Below are 16,221 nucleotides of genomic sequence, written 5' to 3'. Positions count from 1 at the left end.
AATCACTTTCACTGGGTTCACAAGGTGTCAGCAGGGCTGGTGTCTTCTGGAGGCTGTGGAGGGAGAACCAGTTTCCCTGCCTCTGCCAGGTTCTAGGAGCGCCCCCATTCCTTGGCTCATGGCATCTCTCCATCTTCAAATGCATTGCTCTAACTTCTGGCTCCATCATCACCTCTCCTCTGACTTTGACCCATTGAGGACCCCTGTGATGACACCGCCTCCACCAGATAACCCAGCATCATCTCCACATCTTAAGATCTTCGTCACTCCTTCAAATTTCCTTTGCATCTACACTAACAATCAAAGGTCCCACGGATTAGGATGTAGACACATTTGGGAAGCCATAATTTAGCCTTCCAACAGGAGTTCCTGATTGTTTGTTAAGGAAGAATTGCAACCCAGCCTGTGGGAGGATGGGGGAGGTCTTGGGTCTGGACATATGGTTAAACCTAGTCATACTGTCCGGGAGTCAGGCAGGGCTTGTAAGGGGTGATGCACCAGGCTCCTCAGTCTCTGAGCCTCACGGTCTTGGCGCTTAGCCCTGCCACAGATGCAGCCCAGCACCCAGTTGTAATAGCTCTGAAGCAAGCGTTTTCCTCCCCCACTGCCCCAACGGGGCTCTTTTCCTAACTTATAAGAAAGAGTGGTGTAAATTGGCAATGGCCCTGCTGGAGTATCAGAAAGGAGTGCAAGGAAGAGAGGGAAAGGGCAGGCAAGTATTTTCTATAATGTGTGTTAGTTTTCTATTGTTTCTGTAACAGATTACCCCAAACTCAGCAGCTTAAAACAACATGAACTTACTGTCTCACAGCCTTCACTCAGTGACTCTCAAGGGGGGCCACCCCCAGGGCTCTGCAGACCTGCCAACCAGCCTGGGCAGCTCTCCCCTGGCCAGCACTGTATTTCCTCAGGAGGGATGTTCCCAGATCATCCTAGACCTCTCAACAGCCTCCCACTTCCTATTTTCTCAGCCCTATTCTCTCCTCACCTCCAGGTCCCCAAAAAAGGAAATTATTCTTATGCCTTGGGTCATGGGAAACCCTGACTTGAGAGAAACTTCTTCCTGGATGCCTTTCATCCATACTTAAAGCTGCCCTGTGACGCTGAACTAGCCCCTTTTCATTAAAAAAAAAAAAAAAAAAAAAAGTCCAAAGAAACCCAAAATTTGCCTTTTGGCTTTCTCTTTTTATTCCTTATCAAAATATTATAGCAACAATGTATATTTTATAATATAGAATAAATCAGACATGAATGGAGGCCCCTAAGAAAGCCATGTTTATTTCTCTATGACAAATTTCCAATCTACATCCGTTTGTGCACATATCTTTACATGGCTGTAGTAACAGCAAGCCTTCTATTTTATGCTTTTTTTATTGTTGTTGTTGCCTTCCATATTATAAGCATTTTCAACATGGTAACAAAACCTTTATAATCATGGTTCGGCATGACTGCATGGAACAAATTAGTAGTGTACTAGATGAACAATGGGGAGTAATAACAGAAATGAAAGAACTCGTTCTATTTTTATTTCCACAACTAAAGCAACGCATCACATTTCTCAGCAGCAACCCTTTCCATCTTAGTACAAGCCTGCTCCAGTATTAAAAGGGAGAATTTCATTGTTCATTCACAAGCAACGTCCTCACCTACTTGCCCCTTTTGAAATAAATCCTGAACATCTGACAAGGCTGTAACATAGAAATACATACAAACAGCAAAATCTAACTGCGATTCTGTGGTTGCTGTGGGGTGGAGTGTTGCATGGGGTCTATCACCAGGATGTCTTTGTTGATACAGAGTAGACGGTAAGAGCTCCTGCCACTAATTACACTTGATCCTAATAAAAGTTTGCTTATGTATGAGGCAGATGTTCCTCATTAAAGTATTCCACATACTGATTACACACGGAACACATCCATAGGTTCTTTCTTAAGCACTCTGATGCATCTTCAGAGTACCTTCTTGACATCCACAGATTTTATTCCAGTGTGTGTGCTATTATGTTTGGTACTAGCTGCATCATTCCTGAAGCCTCTTCTACATTTACTACTACCCTGTGTTTTCTCCAGGAGTTCCTCAATGTATAGATTTAATAGTATGGCTAAGGAATGCCTCACATTCATCAGTTCACTGAATAGCTTAAAACATTATTGTCTGACAGGGAAAAGTCACCTCTGAAGACATTCCTCCTTCACACAGCTTCTTGAGAGCCAGTCAGTAGATGAATGTGGCCCACAATCATTATGTTTCCATGGGCTGCTCTCCAGAGTGTTTTCTTTGATGTCGGATGAGGGACGAGCTCCTTCTGAACGTTTTCCCACACTGAGGACACTGGCTGGGACCCTCCCTGCTGTGGAGTCTCTGATGTACCGCCAAGTGAGAGTTCTGCTTGAAGGACTTTCCACATTCATGACACTGGTATGGGGTCTCCTTTGTGTGAATTCTCTGGTGCTTGGTCAGACAGGAACTGTCTCTGAAAGCTTTACCACACTGATTACACTCGTAGGGCTTCTCACCAGTATGAGTCCTCTGGTGCCGGATGAGGCCGGCAATGTTCCTGAAAAGTTTCTGACACTGGTTACAGCCATAGGGCTTCTCACCAGTATGAATCCTCTGGTGCCTGATGAGGTAAGCACTCTCAATGAAAGTTTTCCCACACTCTTTACATTCATAAGGTTTCTCCCCAGAGTGAATTTTTTGATGCACAATGAGGTGAGAGTTTCGGTTGAAGGACTTCCCGCACTCCACACATTCAAAGGGCTTCTCTCCAGTGTGAGTCCTCTCATGCTGGGTAAGGTATGAGCCATCCCGGAAAGCCTTTCCGCATTTGCTACATTCATAGGGCTTCTCCCCAGTGTGGATTCTGAGATGCACGGTGAGGTGGGAGATGTCGGTGAAAGGTTTCCCACACTCATTACATCTATATGGTTTTTCCCCTGTATGAGTTCTTTGATGCAAAATCAGTGATGAATTTCGGTTGAAGGTTTTCCCACATTCTAGACATTCATAAGGTTTTTCCCCAGTGTGAATTCTCTGGTGTTGTGTGAGAGCTGACCCATCACTGAAGGCTTTCCCACATTTATTGCATTTATAGGGCTTCTCTCCTGTATGGATTCTTTGATGCACAATCAGGTTGTAGTTTTTGGAGAATGATTTTCCACATTCAGTACAGGTATAAGGTTTCTCTCCAGTGTGAGTTCGGTGATGCAAAACAAGAGAAGAGTTCCGTTTGAAGCATTTGCCACATTCACTGCATTTATACAGTTTCTCTCCAAGGTGACTCCTCCTGTTTTCATTAAGAGATGAACTCAGGGTAAAGATGTCCCCCAAATCCTTACCTTCATACAGTTTCTTCCCCTTTTTCAGTACTTTTGGTTCACCAAGAGGAGTAAAATGATTGAAAGATTTAACACTTTCAGGGTATTTATAGGATTTCTCTCTTGTTTGATCTCTTCCAAGTTGAAAAACCTCGCCAGAATGGTCAAAGGCTCTTCCACAAGCATCACTGTCACTAGTTCTCTTAGCTACATAATTTTTTGCACAACTGTGTAAAGCTGGGTCGCAATCCAAACTTTTAACATCTGAGTCACGTATATGAAAACCATTTGTAGGAACTCTCTTAGATGGCAGAAGGTCTGAACTTGCACCCAAACGCTCCCCAAGTCCAGAATATTCACAAATTATTTCCTGAGTCCCTGGTTTCTCCTGAGTTAAAGCTGACTGCCTCAAATGTCCCTCCCAGTTCTTAAAGTCCCGATTATTACCTAGAATGGAAAGATGGGAACCCTCTCTTGCAAATCCTTCCATTTCCACGTCACAGGATAGTTCTTCCTCAGGAATATTCTGAGGTGTCATTTTCAATCTCATTTCCCAGGCTGAAAAGTAAAGAATGAAAAAGACTTAAGTACATAAAGTTATATCTGAAAGGGAATAAAAAATGATGACAGGCCAGGTATGTGAATCCATATTTTTATTTTGTAATTGATTTTGCCCGGCTTATTTTTTTATTGAAATAAAGATGACACACTATGTTACATTGGTTTCAGACGTACAACACAGTGACTTGACAAGTCTACAGGTTATGCTATGCTCAGTACAAGTGGCTACCATCTGTTACCATATAACACCATTACAATACCATTGACTATATTCCGTATACTGTACCTCTAATCCCATGACTTGTTCACTCCGTAACTAAAAGTCTATACCTCACACTCCCCTTCACCATTTTGCCCATCCCCACATCCCTCCCTTCTGGCAACCATCAGTCTGATCTCAGTTTGATTCTACTTTTTATTTTTTTTTTCAACGTTTATTTATTTTTGGGACAGAGAGACAGAGCATGAACGGGGGAGGGGCAGAGAGAGAGGGAGACACAGAATCGGAAACAGGCTCCAGGCTCTGAGCCATCAGCCCAGAGCCCGACGCGGGGCTCGAACTCCCGGACCGCGAGATCATGACCTGGCTGAAGTCAGACGCTTAACCGACTGCGCCACCCAGGCGTCCCTGATTCTACTTTTTATATGTTTGTTCATTTGGGTTTTTTTGATTCCCCATATAAATGAAATCATATGGTATGTCTTTCTCTGCTTGACTTATTTCACTTAGCATAACAGCCTCTAGATCCATCCGTGTTGTTGCAAATGGCAAAATCTCACTTTTTTATGACTGAGTAATATTCATAAGTATGAGTAATATGTACATAGCACAATCTTTATCCATTCATCTATTGATAGACACTTGGGTTGCTTCCATATTTTGGCTATTGTAAATAATGCTGCAATAAACAGGGGGCATATATCTTTTTGAATTAGTGTTTTATTTTCTTTTGGGGGGTAAATACCCAGGAGTGGAATTACTAGATAATATGGTATTTTTCTTTTTAATTTTTTCGAGGAAGCTCCCCCACTGTTTTCCACAGTGGTTGCACCAATTTACATTCTGTGCTGTGTATTTTTACTTTTTCAAATTAATATCTGTATAAGGGGAAGGTAAAGTGAGACTTTAGGGATGGAGGCAAGAACAGGTTAAAAGAGCCATACAGCATTTCATCTTCCTAGAGAAGAAGCAGGAAGAAGGGTAATGGAGATAAATATTACCAAAAGAATGAAAGTGAGATGTGGGAGATGAGAGGCCAGGTGTCACTGCTCACTGGAACACCACCTTGGCTACTGTGTGCTTATTCTACCACCCACTACCCATATCAACAAACAGGACACGTTTTCAAAGCCCCAACTTCACAATGTGCTTATGACAGTGCTGAATGAGCAGTTTTCATCCCGGCTTTGTGGTTGAGTTCTGCTTTCACTCCATGACCTGGAAGTTCTGAAAGTCCTGGAGCTGTGAATGACCACCCCTCACTGTTATTGTGAGAGCTAGGTCATGTCTGAGTCTAGCTCTGACATGGGAAATGGATGCCATTCTGTAAGTGGCTACCAGTGTCTCCACCATTACTGATTGTCCTCTAACCACCCTCCCAACCCTTTGCATGATATCAAGACAAATGACTCCTCATTTTTTGTAAGCAAAATGAAGTAAGATCCTTACCTCAGAAAAAAATATTTTTTTAAATATTCTAAATGGAGAAAGATCCCAACGTAATATCAAAGTTTAAATCATGTAGGACACCTTCATGATCAACAAGCAAAAAACCGGGGCACCTGGGTGGCTCAGTCAGTAAAGCATCTAACTCGATTTCTGCTCAGGTCATGATTGTATAGTTCATGAGTCCAAACCCTGTGTTGGGCTCTGTGCCCTGACAGCCTGCTTGGGCTTCTCTCTCTCCCTCTCTCTCTGCCCCTCCTCAGCTCATATTCGTTCTCCCTCCCTCTCTCTTTATGGCGCCCCCCCCGTCATAAATAAATAAACTTAAAAAAAAAAAAGCAAAAACCATACAGATAAAGATGAACAAATGTGGGATCAACGTTTTAAATTTCCACACCAACAAAAACACAGTAAGAGTCAAAACACAAGTGGCAAATGGAGAAACAATATTATAAAATACAAAAGAGGCAAAGGAATAATGCCCAAGATCTATAAAGAATTCTTACAGAACAGAACAAAAAAGGGGGGGAGGAGATACAAAAAGGCACTTCATGGAGAGAAAATTCAAATATCCTGAACACAGGAGTATCTGCTCATTCTCGCCATCACTGAGACAATTATAAATTGCAACTTTAAGAACACAAAATATGTAGGGGTGCCTGAGTGACTCAGTTACACATCTGACTCTTGATTTCGGCTCAGGTCATGATCTCAGGGTTGTGGGACTCAAGAAGGAGACTGTTTAACAATGTCTCTCTCCTAAAAAAAAAAAAAAAAAAAAAAAAAGGTCTCTCTCCTTCTCTCTCTGCCCCGTCCTCGTTCACATGTTCACTCTCTAAAAAAAAATTTAAAAAACCCCCCACAAAATATGCACTTTTCATATGAGTAAAAATAAAACAAGCTGTGAGAATAAAAACCATATGCAGCAACCATCCAAATATAAAATGGGCACATTCCACTACCCAGCAATTCCACTTGTAGGCATCTCAGACTCAAAAAACATGGAGTCTCAAGCATAAATAGAGAGCAATCTATACCTAAGAAGATAGTCTTAAAGACCAGCAGAAAGAAGACAGAACACTGGTGAAGGAGTAAAAAGTATCGTGACAGACCACTTGAGAGAAAAATAGAAACCTGAAAGTAATGGAAGCCTATTTCAAAAGTGCTGAGGGAGAGGCAACTCTTTCCACCCACGGACCCTGTCCCTGTGCTTTCATAAAACCATCTTTTTCTGCTCTGGAAAAAAAAAAAGTGCTGAGGGGGAAAACCTCTCAGATACACTATTAATCAAGAGTGAGGGTGAGAAGGGGCATCTGGGTGGCTCAGTCAGTTAAGCGTATGACTTCGGCTCAGGTCACAGTCCATGAGTTTGCACCCCATGTCAGGTTCTGGAGCCTGCTTCTCTCTCTCTGCTCCTCCCCAACTCATGCTCTTTCTCTTTCTCAAAAGTAAATAAACATTTAAAAAAAAAAAAAAAAAAGGTAAGGGTAAGACAAAGAGAGCTTCAGAAAAACAAAAAAAAATTATCTCCAAGGACATTAGCCAGAAGAATTAGAAAAAGTTGTTTTCTTCACCAAAAAAACTCACAAAAAAACAAAAACAAACAAACAAACAAACAAACAAAACCAAAACAAAACCCAGAAGGAAGAAATGCAAAGAAAAGGAAATGATGAACATGGATTTAAATCAAATCCAGGGGCTCCTGGGTGGCTCATTCAATTAAGCATCCAACTCTTGATTTTGACTCAGGTCATGAACTCATGGTTCATGGGTTCAAGCGCCAGGTTAGGCTCTAGGCTGACAGCACAGAGCCTGTTTGGGATTCTCCCCCCATCTCTCTCTCTCTCTCTCTCTCTCTCTCTCTGCCCCTTCCCCGCTCATACTTATGCGCTCTCAAAATAAATAAACTTCAAAAAATATATAAATCAAATCTAGCAATGACCATATTATATGCACCAGTATAATATAAAATGCAGCAATAACAACTGGATGAAGAGCCATGAGTCAATAATTAGAGCCTAACAAATGCTTTCCAGGTGCAAGTGGAACATTTGCTAACACTGACAATACCAGGCCAAAGAACAAGTTCAACCAAAGCCACACCACAGTATGACACAGACCATAGCCTCTTGACTACAAATGTGGTCATGTTAAAAACGAGTAGCAGAAAGAAAACCAAACATAAGAAAAACAGTAAATAGAGTGGCTGCGTGGCTCAGTGGGTTAAACATCCAACTCCTGATTTTGGCTCAGGTCACGATCTCACAGTTCTTGAGTTCCAGGACAGCATCAGGCTCTGTGCTGACAGAGCAGAGCCTGCTTGGGATTCTCTGTCTCTCCCTCTCTCTCTGCCCCTCCCCCACTCATGTTTTCTTTCTTTCTTTCTCTCTCTCTCAAAATAAGTAAGAAACTTAAAAAAAGAAAGAAAAACAGTAAGTAAAACAAACCTCTATTTTTTTTTTTTGAAAAATGAAAACCTATTTCTCAGTAATTCACAGATTAAAGAGAAATCTCAACAAATTAGGAAACACCTAGCACTAAACTAAACAATGGAACTGGTGTATCTCAAAACATGTGGCAAATGAGGATGCAGCTAACAGTTCCTCAGAAAGTGTTGGCCTTGTGGGGTGCCTGCACAGCTCAGTTGGTTGAGCGTCCCGCTCTTGGTTTTGGCTCAGGTCATGGCCTCACAGTTTGTGGGATCAAGCCCTGCATCAGGCTGACAGCACAGAGCGTGCTTGGGATTTTCTCTCTCTCCCTCTCTCAAAATAAATAAACTTAAAAAAAAAAAAAAAGTTGGTGGGGCACCTGGGTGGTTTAGTTGGTTAAGTGTCCAACTTTAGCTCAGGTCATGATCTCGCAGTTTGTGAGTTCGAGCCCTATGTTCTTATTTGAAATGCCGCCAGTCTGTTATTTGAAAAGCCTGACGAAACAGACACACTTTGGTGAGAGTGATCATAAAAAAAAAAGTCACACAAGGGGCGCCTGGGTTGCTCAGTCGGTTGAGCGTCCGACTTTGACTCAGGTCACGATCTCGTGGTTTGTGGGTTTGAGTTCTGTGTTGGGCTCTGTGCTAACAGCTCAGAGCCTGGAGCCTCCTTCAGATTCTATGTCTCCCTCTCTCTCTGCCCCTCTCCTGCTCGCGCTCTCTCTCTCAAAAATAAATATACATTAAAAAAAAAAAAAGCACATATAAGCATTATCAGTCATGAGAAGGGGATTTAACTAAGAAACGGTAGAAAGTTACCAAAATGGCAACTTGGATTTATCCTAGGAATGCAGGGACTGGGATACATTAGAATGTCAATTGATACAATTCCCCATATTTTCAGATAAAAGTAGAAGTCCTCTATACCCTATCTCAATAAATTAAGAAAGTAATTTGTGGAAATCTCACCCAGATTCATGATCAAAATGCTCTCAATTAAAGTGGTAGACCCCTTTGGTGTGCCTGAGTGGCTCAGCTGGTTAAGCGACTGACTCAATCTCAGCTCAGGTCTTGATCTTGGGGTCATGGGTTCAGTCCCTGAATTGGGCTCCACACTGGGCATAAAACCTACTTAAAAAAAAAAAAAAAAAAAAGTAGACCCCTTTAACCTATATTAATAAATTCTGAAAGTACTTTAAGGAAAACTCCAATTCCTGATGAAAATTCTTAACAATTAAGGATATAAGGAATCAAGGTAAATATCACACCTAATAATAAAATACCAGAATAGTTTACTTTAAAGCCAAGACCAAGACCCTAGAAACCTGCTACATCCACAGCATTCAATAGTGATGTGGAGGAGCTAGCTGCTCAAGAGGGCCATGTCCCAGATGTCACTCCTGGTCATTATGAGTTCTTCACCTACAGGAACAGGCCTCCTGAGGCTGCCTTGCCACCATACTGCATGTTTCCCATACTAGACCTTCTGAGTACACTGGGGCCTGGGTGGCCTTGGATGTCCTGTGAAGACAAGATGGAAAGCACCTTCCTAGAGGTCTGTAGGGGAAGGATGAACGTGTGTATTTAAAAGAACTAAGTCAGACATATACACCATGATACCACTTGGGGAAATTTTTTAGACATACAAAAATTCTGGAAGTAAAAATATTAAAATGCCCTGGCAAGATACCTACCAAAGCTGTGATCATGACTGTTCTGGGAATATGGAAAATAGGCCTTAAGGAGTAAAGGGAACATCCATTTAATCTATAATAGATGCTTCCTTTATTGAAATAAGAGTTATTCACCCTTAAGAAATTGAAATGACAACCCACCAAATGGGAGCGAATACTTACAAAGCATACATCTAATAAATGATTTGTATACAGAAGATATTAAACTCTTACAACTCAAAACCAAAACAATCCAAATTTTAAAAATAGGCAAAAGATAGGGGCACCTGGGTGGCTCAGTTGGTTAAGCGTCCAACTTCAATTCTGGTCATAATCTCATGGTTCGTGAGTTCAAGCCCTGTGTCAGGCTTTGCACTGACAGCTGAGAGCCTGCTTTGGAATCAATCTCTCTCTCTCTGCCCTTCACTCTCCCTCTCTTTCTCAAAAATAAATATTTAATTTTTAAAAACAGGCAAAGGATCTGAATAGACATTTCTCCAAAGAAGATATCCAGACGGCCAACAAGCACATGAAAAGATGATCGACATCATTGTCATTAGGGAAATTCTAATCAAAACCACAGTGAGATGCCACTTCATACTCACAAGTGTTGCCAATATAAAAAACGGACAGTAACATGTGTTGTGAGGATGTGGAGAAACTGGAACCCAGTTTCCAGTTGGTGGGAATTAAAATGGTGCAGCTGCTTAGGATAACAGTCTGACAGCTCCTCAAAAAGTTAAACAGAGAGTTATGTTACCCAGAAATCTACTCCTACCTATCTACTCAAGACAAATGCAAACATATATCCAAACATAAACTTGTATGTGAATTGCAAGTTCATAGCAGCTCTATTCATAATAAACAAAATGTTGAAATTCAAATAAAATGTCCATCAACTGAAGAATGGCTAAACAAAATATGGAAACTCACACAATGGAATATTCTTCAGCCATAAGAAGGAATGCGGTACTGATAAATGAATGCTTCAACAACATAGATAAACCTTAAAAACATTATCCTCAGTGAAAGAACTCAGAGACAAAAGACTATACATTGTATGATCATATTTATATGAAATGTCCAGAACAGGTAATTCTATATAGACAGAAAGTCAATTAGTGGTTGCTAGGTGCTAGGAGAAAGAGCATGGGGTTTCTTGTTGGCCTGATGAAAACATTTGGAATTACATAGCAGTGATGGTTGCTCAGCTTTGTAAACATACTGAAAGCCACTGAATTGTGCACTTTGGATGAATTTATGTATGTGAATTATATCTCAATAAACCTGTAATAAGTCAATGTATGCTTAATAAATTTGATAATTATTAAGTTATTAATAAAGTGTCCAAATTTTGATCTTGACACAGGGTGCGATCTCACAAGTCATGAGGTCAAGCCCTGCATCAGGCTCTGCACTGACAGTACTGGACTCTGCACTGGAGCCTACTTGGGATTCTCTCTCACTCTCCCTTTCTCTCTGCTCCTCCCTCTCCGTTTCTCTCCCAAAATAAATAAATAAACTTAAAAAAAAATAACACGGAGTAGGTTAAGATATTTGCAAATCATATATATGATAGGGCACAGATAATAATAAGTAACCCTTTCAACCCAATCATTAAAAGATGAATAACCCACTTAATAAATGGGCAAAGGATCTGAACTGACAGTTCTCCAAAGATATACAAATGGACAGATAAGCACAATGAAAAAGATGCTCAACATCGTTAACTATCAGGGAAATGCATATCAATACCACAGTGAGATACCACTTCATGCCCAGTAGAATGGATATAATCAGTCCCACTCCTAATGCAGTTATCCAAGAAAATAAAAAAATACATCCACCCCCACAAAAGTATACATGAATGTTTATAGAAGTGTTATTCCTAATATCCAAAAAGTGGAAGCAACTCAAATGTTCATCTACTAATGAACGGAAACAAATGAGGTGTATCCATACAATGGGACATTACTTATACATAAAAATGAACTAGGTACTGATAGATGCTGCTACAAGGATGAACCTTGAAAACATTATGCGAAGTCAAAGAAGCCCCCCCCAAAAAGGACTATATATTGTATGGCCATTTATGAACAGTTTAGAATAGGCAAATGCATAGAGACAAAAAGATTAATGATTGCCTAGGGCTCAAAGGGATAAAAGAGATGAGGAGTGGCTGCTAATTGGCACAGGTTTTCTTTTCCTTTTTCTTTGGGGGGGGGGGGGAGCAGAGGTTTTCTATTGGGGGATAATAAAAATATTTTAACTTGATAGTGGTGATGGATGCACAATATAGTGAATATACTAAGAAACACTAAATTGTATACCTTAAAGGGTTAATTGTATATACCAATAAAGCTGTGAATTATATCTCAATTAAGCTGTCTTTAGAATTTTTAATTTCATATTTATTTTTGAGAGAGAGACAGAACGTGAGCAGGGGATGGGTAGAGAAAGGGAGACACAGAATCTGAAGCAGGCTCCAGGCTCTGAGCTGTCAGCACAGTCTGACCAGAGCTCTCGATCATGACCTGAGGCGAAATCGGAAGCTTAACTGACCAAGCCACCCAGGCGCTAGTCAATAAAGCTGTCTTAAAAAAAAAAAAAAAAAGGTGATGAGTCTGCTGGGGTCAGAACCACTTGTCTAGATCCCATTGGAATGCTTCTGATACCTTAAGATTTCACAAGAGAAGTAACAGTTTTATATGGATGTGCCAAGCTTGTATAGAAATCTATTCCAAGGCACCGACATCTGAAGGGCTTTATCCCCAGTCTCTACAACCCTGCAAAGGGTTCCACCTAGGCTTGATGCCTGGATGTCTGACATCAAATCGTGGCAGACCTCAGCTGTCCAACCCCATCCACATGGTTCCCCCCAATCTCTTTGGACCACCCATGATAATGTTTACTTTACTTGTTTAAGTGATGTATTCTTTAACAAAAATAGTTTCCCACCAACTTCAACTCTATCCTAATGCCAATTGTGACAAAGTGTGACTCCATTTTGATGATGACTGCTAGCATTTTTCAAGCCTCCCCTGTCCCCCCCTACTGCCCCACATGTAGGTAAGCTAACTAGAAAGCCTGTGTACTTTCTCCTTGGTGTTAGCAGGGTGCTCACACCATGCAAGCCCCAACAAAAGCTAGGCCACCCTCATCCCAATTCCACTCTCTAATCACAGTTAAAGCCCAGCCAGTCTCCTTTTCCTGCTCTCAAGCTATTTTTGGATTACCTGGGGAATCTGCCCTACTCTCCCAAGAAAGTCGTCTTATGTGAGTAATAAACCTTTTACTCTCTTGGGAGGGGTGTGTGTGTGTGTGTGTGTGTGTGTGTGTGTGTGTGTAAAATATAAAAACAGTATGTGTGTGCACATGTTTGAGGCAGGGAGAAGAGAAAAGCTAATGTGACAAAGTATTAATAACTTGAGAATCTGGATAGTTTTACAAGTCTTAATTGAACTATTCCTGCCACTTCTCTGTGTGAAACTTTTAAAAATAAAAAAATTGGGTGTGAAGAGAGAAACAAGCAATAGAATGGAGGAAAGTTCTGCTGGGGGTGGCAGGGGGAGAAAGAAAACAAAGGCTTCGTATTCAACACATATTTTTACAAGCTCAAGTCCCTAACAACAACTTTTTTTTTTTTTTTAATTGGCAAAGGATAACAGACCTTTCTGTGGTCATGGTAATTCTGATAAAAGTTTGGGTAGTATTTGTCAAAACTATGCAGTGGTACAATGAAGATCTATGCATTTCACCATCTCACTGTAAGTCAATTTTGCCTCAAAAACTTAAAAAAGCAGTAGTGTAGTGTTTGAGAGGGAAACATTGAGGGGGAAACACTGTACTATCTGCAACTTACTTTTAATGCGCCCCAAAAAGATTAATGAATGGCTGAAAGGATGGACAGAGGAAAATATACCGATACAGCAAATATACATCAGATGTTAACGGGTCGGTATGAGGTCGCAAAAGTATTTCAACTTCTCTGTATGTACAAAAACTTTTGGGGGGTTAGAGGGATTAAAAAAAAAAAAAAGAACTACTGGGGGTTAGAGGAGTTAAAAAAAAAAAATGAACCACGAAACCAAGGAAGAGGAAAGTGAAACGGCCCCTAAACAGGTGGAACAACGCGGCCCTGAGAGTGGCAAGATCTGACTTCCAGGTATTAGGTGGAGGGGGAAAAAAAAAAAAACAACAGGTACGGGGTGACACCTGCGGGACTCCGTGAGAAATGGCACAGTCTACCGGCGCAACGCGGCCACTTTGGCCTGAGACCCACCAACGCGGATCTACCTACTATCCGGCAGATGAGCGGTCGACTACGGGTTCGCCCCAGCGGCCGGGCCAGGACACCCGGCAGGCCGGGGCAAACGTTCCCTGGGGAAGGACCAGCCGGATACGAGCGCAGATACCCTGAGCAACGCGAAGGAAAGAGTTGAGACGTCTTCACCCGCCGAGGGCGTCCACCCCCACCGGGGAACGTCCACACCAGCTGCGGATTTGCGTCTTTAGTCGCTAGGGCAGCCATGCCCCGGGCCGACCCGCGCCCCTACGAGCCGGACGCACCCGCTCCACCCGTGAAAACCTCCCGCGGACGCACCGTACACACCACACCGACATCCGGCTGACCCCTCCCCGCCCCCCACATCACTGTCCGGAGGGAAAGTGAGGAACCGAGAAGCCGAAGGGCGCGGCGGCACTCACCTCCCGCAGGCGGACGGCCGGGCCCGAGGCGGCGGCCATGTTTGGGGCGGGTGCGCGTGCGCGCGCCAAGACCCGGATGTGTGCGTCCCAGGAGGCTCCGCGGCCCCGCCCCGCCCCGGGCCGTGGCGCGGCAGTTTCGGGACTTCCGCTGTTCTGGTGGCTGCGCGGAGCTGTAGACCCTCCGCGACATCCGTGGGAGGGCTGGGGTCAGGACTCAGCTGGCGGGTCGTGCGCCTGTGCCTCACTCAGCCCTGACCCCCACCGGCGCGGGTCGTCGGAGAAAGTTGTCCGGAAGAGCTGTCCTGTCGTCTCCAATTATTTATTTACCTATTTATTGACATCAATATGGACTCGTGGGTAATTTTTTTCTCCTGTGGTTTTTTTTTTTTTTAATTTTTGTTAATGTTTATTTCTGAGACAGAGCATGAGCGGGGGAGGGACAGAAAGAGAGGGAGACACAGAATCCGAAGCAGGCTCCAGGCTCCGAGCTGTCAGCACAGAGCCCGACGCGGGGCTCGAACTCACGAACCATGAGATCATGACCTGAGCTGGAGTCTGTCGCTCAACCGACTGAGCCACCCAGGCGCCCCTCTCCTGTGGTTTTAATCCGACGCCATTATTATTGTATACAGCCTTATTTTTACTTACTGCGTATTTTTTTTTTTTTTCAGAAAAATCTGTTAAAATGCAGGAGCACCTGAGTGGCTCAGTGGATTAAGTATTGGACTTCGCCTTGCATCATGATCTCATGGTTCCTGGGTTCCAGCCCTGCCGCTGGCAGCGAGGAGCCTGCTTGGGATTCTCTCTCTCTCCCTCTCTCCTCCTCCTTGACTCGTGCTTTCTCTCTCTCTCTCTAAATAAATAAATAAACTTTAAATAAATAAAAATAAAATTCAGATTAAGTACACTCATTATTCATTGACAGTATTATTATTTACTTAATCAAAATAAGCTACACAATTTTTAATGTTTATTTATTTGAAGAGAGAGAGTAAGTATGGGAATGGCAGAGAGAGGGAGTGAATCCCAAGCAGGCTCCATGCTGTCAGTGCAGAGCCCCATTCCGGGCTGTCTCTTGAACCAGGAGATCATGACCTGAGGGTAAATCAAGACTCAGACACTTAACCGACTGAGCCATCCAGGTACCCGCACAATTTTGAATTAATAGGAAAGCTAAGTAAGGATTTTAGATAGAATATGAATACTAAAAATCAGTGTATGCATTACAGAAAAAATATGTAAGTTATAATTAGTAATAGATAATATGCTTGAAAAAAGATACACATTCTCAGTCTTATGTATATATGTGTGTAAATTCCAATAACCATTCGGATATATACAAAAAAATAAATATTCCTACTCCCACCATCCAGCATTAACATTGGGAATGGATGGTAGGACCCCCAGAGTAGCCCATGTAGGGTTTGAGGCCCAAGGTACTAGGTTGGCATCCTCCAACACAGCCTGGGAAAGAATGAGATGATTCTCCTAGAATCTCCCACAATATGTTTATTTTTTTAATTTTTAATTAATTAATTTTTTTTTTGAGAGAGAGATCACATCAGTAGGGGGTGGGGGGGCAGTGGGAGAGGAAATCGGAGAATCTCACGCAGGCTCTGTGCCCAGTGTGCAGACTAACCTGAGCTAAATAAAATCAAGAGTCCCACACTTAACAAATTGACCCACCCAGGCACCCCTGTTATTTAATTATGAAGGGAAAAACAGTAACTTGACAGTGGAGAAACCTGGCAGGCATCACCTTAACCATGACCTTCGTGGAATTCTTGTCAAAGATGCACCATCTCAATCTAATCATGAAAACACCAGACAAACCCAAACTGAGAGACATTATAGAAAATAACTGAGCAG

General features: G+C 42.3%; 1 protein-coding gene across 1 annotated transcript; it reads right to left on the bottom strand.

The window, feature by feature from the left end:
• Positions 1–1,164: 1,164 nt before the first annotated feature.
• On the bottom strand, positions 1,165–14,417 carry ZNF329 (zinc finger protein 329). The gene is made up of 2 exons (XM_040465273.1): positions 14,353–14,417; positions 1,165–3,875 (listed from the first exon to the last, which is right to left on the bottom strand). The coding sequence occupies exon 2, from the start codon at positions 3,865–3,867 to the stop codon at positions 2,242–2,244; it is 1,626 nt and encodes a 541-aa protein (XP_040321207.1). The 5' UTR covers positions 3,868–3,875; positions 14,353–14,417; the 3' UTR covers positions 1,165–2,241.
• Positions 14,418–16,221: the final 1,804 nt, after the last annotated feature.

Source organism: Herpailurus yagouaroundi, unplaced genomic scaffold (assembly GCF_014898765.1).
Source record: "Herpailurus yagouaroundi ecotype Mexico unplaced genomic scaffold, PumYag 557, whole genome shotgun sequence".
Taxonomy (NCBI): domain Eukaryota; kingdom Metazoa; phylum Chordata; class Mammalia; order Carnivora; family Felidae; genus Herpailurus; species Herpailurus yagouaroundi.
Note: the sequence above shows the minus strand (reverse complement) of the source record. Positions and strands in the feature narration are given on the sequence as shown.

Excerpts from the sequence above, each read along its gene's own strand:
- ZNF329 (XM_040465273.1), bottom strand. The coding sequence starts at position 3,867 with ATGAGATTGAAAATGACACCTCAGAATATTCCTGAGGAAGAACTATCC.